We start from the raw sequence: 5,317 nt of genomic DNA on the forward strand, positions 1-5,317 counted from the left end.
TTATAGCAAATACCTAGCTGTACCGTAGCAACCACACATCTGTCTGAAAGATGTAATTTTCACATTTTAAAACTGCTTCAAACTTTTAAGCTTTTTTAAATGTGTGAGCTGGTTTAGATGAGCTGCAGTGACGTAACAGGAAGTCCTGCTGAATGAAATCACAACTGATTTGTCAAAGAATCTATTTTCTGTGAATCACAGGATCTTTATGACACAAACCGTGTTTCACATGGTCTCTCTGTCTCTGTGTCTTCTGCGGTTTCTCAGAATCTGATTGTTCTCCTGTGGTCATTCAGCCACTGCTGAAGCTCAGGATCAGACGGGTTTGTCATGTTCAGGACTGGAAATGAAGCTCTTATTAGAGAAGTAGAATGAATGTTAATCGGTTATTTGTTATTGATCTGATCTCATGTGATCCATCAGACTGACCGCTGACAGCTGTACATCATCGTTCACCACAGCAGATTGAAGATACAGACAGCTGTCAGCGATCAGTTTGATCAACAGATTAATTCTGTTGATTTCTGTTGTTTTTATACAGGGCTAATGGTATGTTAATAGCCTACCTCAAAACAACCTGTCTGTCACAAACCTGGTCGGTGTCCCGTTGTCTACTCACCACCAGATGTCACTCTCACTCCACCCACTCACTCTGACTGTCACTTTGCATCTTGGACTGCATCTCCCATCCTCCACCGCTCTGATTGCGTCAGCCCCCGTGACCAATCAGGCATCCTATAAAACCCCGGTCCTCCTCAGTTGCACTTCCTGGTTTGTTGTTGTATTGTATCGTGTTATTATTCCTGTTCTCCTAGTGTGTTCCAAGTTCCTGGTTTTTTGGTCTCCTGCCTGGTTTTCTCGTCTACGTCTGTCTAGCCGCCTGCCCTGTGATTTATCGCTCGTTATTTTCGGACTATTCTCTTGGATCGCCTGTTACATTCCTGTCTGCTCCTGTCACGACCCTGCCTGTATGACCATGTCTCTGTCTAGTCCTTCTAATAAAAGCTCGCTTATGGATCCGCTCGCCTCTCGTCAATCACTCCTCGTAACAGAACAAACCAGCACAACAGGATCCAGCAGCTTTTCCCTCGGTCATTCCGGTATGGACTTTGGACTATTGTGTGTGGGCGCGTCGCTTACTGTGGGGGTCGCGGAGGAGGAACGCGACAACGCGGTAATGGCGGCCGCGCACCCGCTCATATAATGACGGCCGCGCCGGAGCGCGACGCCACAGATCCGCTGGCCGCTTGGCTCACTCGGGAAATGCGGCCACGCTGGAGCGCGCCCGAGCCATGACGACGGCAATGGATCGTATTGCTCAAATGGCGGCGAACGTAATGGATAGCATCGCTCTAATGGCGGCGACAGCTGTGCCCGTTCACAAAATGGCGGCCGCGTCGGAGCGCGTCCACACAATGGCGGCAACGGCGGAGCCCGTTCACAAGATGGCGGCGATCACAGAGCTCCGTCACGTCACAGCTGCCATACAAGAGCCGTTTAAAGGTACAGTTACATTCCCTGAGTCAAGTCAAGTTGCAACTGTGTTTCCTGAGTCAAGCCATGTTGTTCCTGAGTCAAGCCATGTTGTTCCTGAGTCAAGCCATGTTGTTCCTGAGTCAAGCCATGTTGTTCCTGAGTCAAGCCATGTTGTTCCTGAGTCAAGCCATGTTGTTCCTGAGTCAAGCCAAGCTGGAGCTGTGTCAAACCAAGCTGGAGCTGTGTCAAACCAAGCTGGAGCTGTGTCAAACCAAGCTGGAGCTGTGTCAAACCAAGCTGGAGCTGTGTCAAACCAAGCTGGAGCTGTGTCAAACCAAGCTGGAGCTGTGTTTCCTGTCTCAAGCCAAGTTGCAGAGCCACCGCACAAGATGGCCGCCACGCCAGAGCCACCGCACAAGATGGCCGCCACGCCAGAGCCACCGCACAAGATGGCCGCCACGCCAGAGCCACCGCACAAGATGGCCGCCTCGCCAGAGCCACCGCACAAGATGGCCGCCACGCCAGAGCCACCGCACAAGATGGCCGCCACGTCAGAGCCGGCTAAAGCCCCGTCAGCCAAGCCACAGCCTGCTCAGGCCGTCTCAGTCAAGCCACAGCCTGGTCACGTCATGTTTTCTGCTCCTGAGTCGGCACCCATCATGGCCGGTCTTCCCGAAGCGGTTTCAGACTCAAGTCACGCCCCGCCTGACGGCCCAGACTCAAGTCACGCCCCGTCTGGTCCCAAGTCTGCTCCAGAGATCACGTCTGACCTCAAGTCTGCTCCAGAGGTCTCGTCCGGTCTCAAGTCTGCGCCAGAGGTCCCGCCTGATCTCAAGCCTGATCCTGAGCTCCTGTCTGATCTCAAGCCTGCTCCAGAGCTCCCGTCTGACCAGGAGACAGACCCAGAGGCCTCACCAGTCGGAGAAGCCGCGCCAATGCCTCCTGAGGTGTCAGCTTCGGCTGTGGATCCTCCCATGGAGGCGGCGTCCCTCTACAGACTCTCTGCTTCTCCCCATACTCTTTCTACCTCCTCTATCTCTGCTTTCCCCAGGTCCCAGACCGTAACGCGGATTCCTGCTCCGCCCGGAGGGCTGCTGCGCCTCCTGCTTCGCCCGGAGGGCTGCTGCGCCTCCTGCTCCGCCTCCTGCTCCCCCCTGGAGGCCTGCTGCACCCCCTGCTCCGCCTCCTGCTCCGCCCCGAAGGGCCGCTGCGCCTCCTGTTCCACCCCGGAGGGCTGCTCCGCCCCCTTCCCCTATTCTGTCTACCTCCTCTGTCCCTGCTCTCCCCAGGTCCCAGACCATGACGCCGGTTCCTGTTCCGCCCCGGAGGGCTGCGGCGCCTCCTGTTCCGCCCTGGAGGGTCGTTCCGCCTCGGAGGGCTTCTGCGCCTCCTGTTTCTACCCTGGAGGGCGCCCGCGCCTCACGCTCTGCCTCCGGCTCCGCCCTGGAGGGCTCCTGCTCTGCTTCCGGCTCCACCCTGGAGGGTACCTGCTCTGTCGGTCCTGCCTCAATCTCTGGGCTTCCCTCATGGACCTGGTCCTCCAGCCCTCGCCCTGTCTCCCTCCCATCCCACCGCTTCCCTGGACTGTTGTTTCTTTCGAGCGTCTGGAAGCCGCTCCTTGGGGGGGGGCTATGTCACAAACCTGGTCGGTGTCCCGTTGTCTACTCACCACCAGATGTCACTCTCACTCCACCCACTCACTCTGACTGTCACTTTGCATCTTGGACTGCATCTCCCATCCTCCACCGCTCTGATTGCGTCAGCCCCCGTGACCAATCAGGCATCCTATAAAACCCCGGTCCTCCTCAGTTGCACTTCCTGGTTTGTTGTTGTATTGTATCGTGTTATTATTCCTGTTCTCCTAGTGTGTTCCAAGTTCCTGGTTTTTTTGGTCTCCTGCCTGGTTTTCTCGTCTACGTCTGTCTAGCCGCCTGCCCTGTGATTTATCGCTCGTTATTTTCGGACTATTCTCTTGGATCGCCTGTTACATTCCTGTCTGCTCCTGTCACGACCCTGCCTGTATGACCATGTCTCTGTCTAGTCCTTCTAATAAAAGCTCGCTTATGGATCCGCTCGCCTCTCGTCAATCACTCCTCGTAACACTGTCACACAAATCTTTCTCATTCAGACATTATTTAGTGTGTCTATCATGTGTTTTCTCTGAGGACTGTTGCTGCTCCTCAGTGCAGCTGATTTCAGGATCTTCTGTTCTTGTTAAGACATTCAGTCCTCACATTGTAGACGAAACACACACAAACTGTTCTTCTCTCTGCTGTTTAAAAGCTCTGAGTTTGTGGTTCAGAGAGTAAATATCAGCAGCACTGATGGCTGTGCTGAAGCTGTAAAGACGTGTTGAACTGATCTATGGAGGATGATGGGAAGTTTGTGACGTCTGTGAGTGAAGACGAGTCTTTCATCAGTCCTTCTACAGACCAGATCAAATCTGAGTCTCTGAGTGATTGAACACACAAACACACTGATAGACTCACAATGAGCAGATCAACACTGTTAGACTCACCTGATGAACTTTACTCACATTTACATGGTGTTTTAATACTGCAGGAATACAATCATGACATAAAAGCAGATAAAACACATGCTATTTATTTTTTATGTCTTAAATCCAGTTTCTCTAAGAAATGTTAAAACACTTCTCTGATCTTCCACATCATCATCATTTGGTCCAGCAGATCCTCGTAATGTAAATCTCTTCTTCACTCTGATACTTAACATGTGTCTCTCACTCACACTACAGTCTCTACACTTTACAGTCATTAATCAATCATGTGTGACTGTGATTAAACTAAACATGCAGCACAGATGAGAACAAAGACACTTCAGCACAAACTAAACCACAACACAACACAACTGACCGTCTGTGTGTCCATTAATATATTTACAGTATCAGCGTCTTTGAGCCTCAATGACTGACATTTCTGAACGCTGCTCCTCCTAGAGCTTTAACTCTACAACCACTAAACTCAGCCCAGATCTTCAGACTGATCTGACTTAGTGTGCTTTATATTTTCAGACTGATCAGACTTACGGTTTTTATAAAAATGAAGATTAAAAATCATAAAAATCCCATAGACTTGCATTGAAGAAATTCAAACAAGCCAAAACTATTCAAACTCCAACTGTCAAAATTCAAATTTAAACTCACAGAATCTCTTCAGACTCAATGAAGCTTCTCTTCTATGAACTATTTCTAATCCATTTAAACTCAAATCTAAATCTGTCTCACTAGCTGAGCCTAGCAACTAGTCGAATACATGCTATCAATGTACTAATTCATGCTAGCAACATGATAATCATGCTAGAAACATGTTATCAACATCTAAGAAATATTACAAACAGAGGAGAAAAAGTGAAATGTGTGAGCAGAGATGCTTTAGATGAGATGAAAATATTAGATTTTTTTTCAGTGGGAAAAAAATGATCGTAATTATTGAATAAATATTCATTAGTACCATGAAATTCTCTCAACATACCAAATAAAAAAGAAATAAAATGTATCAAACAATAATATATTACATTGATTTTACAGAAAATAAAAATGTGTGAGCAGAGATGCTTTAGATGAGATGAAAATATTGGGGAAAAAATATTATTTTTGATGGGAAAAATTGAATTGTAATTATTACATAAATATTCATTAGTACCATGAAATCCTCTCAAAATACAAAATAAAATAGAAAAAATATTAGCAAAGCAAAATATATTACATTGATTTAACTGAAAATAAAACAAAGTTACATTTCAGGTGTTTTAAAGCAACTTTATGCTTTTAAAAGCAATTCAAATTTAAAACGACTTCAGACTTCAAACTTCACTCTTTTTA

At 48.2% G+C, this 5,317-nt stretch overlaps 1 protein-coding gene across 1 annotated transcript; it reads left to right on the top strand.

The window, feature by feature from the left end:
- The first annotated feature begins 1,264 nt into the window (after positions 1-1,264).
- LOC127158537 (nascent polypeptide-associated complex subunit alpha, muscle-specific form) lies at positions 1,265-3,832 on the top strand. The gene is made up of 2 exons (XM_051101619.1): positions 1,265-2,572; positions 3,718-3,832. Exons 1-2 carry the CDS (start codon positions 1,293-1,295, stop codon positions 3,830-3,832), a joined length of 1,395 nt encoding a protein of 464 aa, XP_050957576.1. The 5' UTR covers positions 1,265-1,292.
- Positions 3,833-5,317: the final 1,485 nt, after the last annotated feature.

The sequence above is a fragment of the Labeo rohita genome, unplaced genomic scaffold, assembly GCF_022985175.1.
Source record: "Labeo rohita strain BAU-BD-2019 unplaced genomic scaffold, IGBB_LRoh.1.0 scaffold_155, whole genome shotgun sequence".
NCBI classification, from domain to species: Eukaryota; Metazoa; Chordata; class Actinopteri; order Cypriniformes; family Cyprinidae; genus Labeo; species Labeo rohita.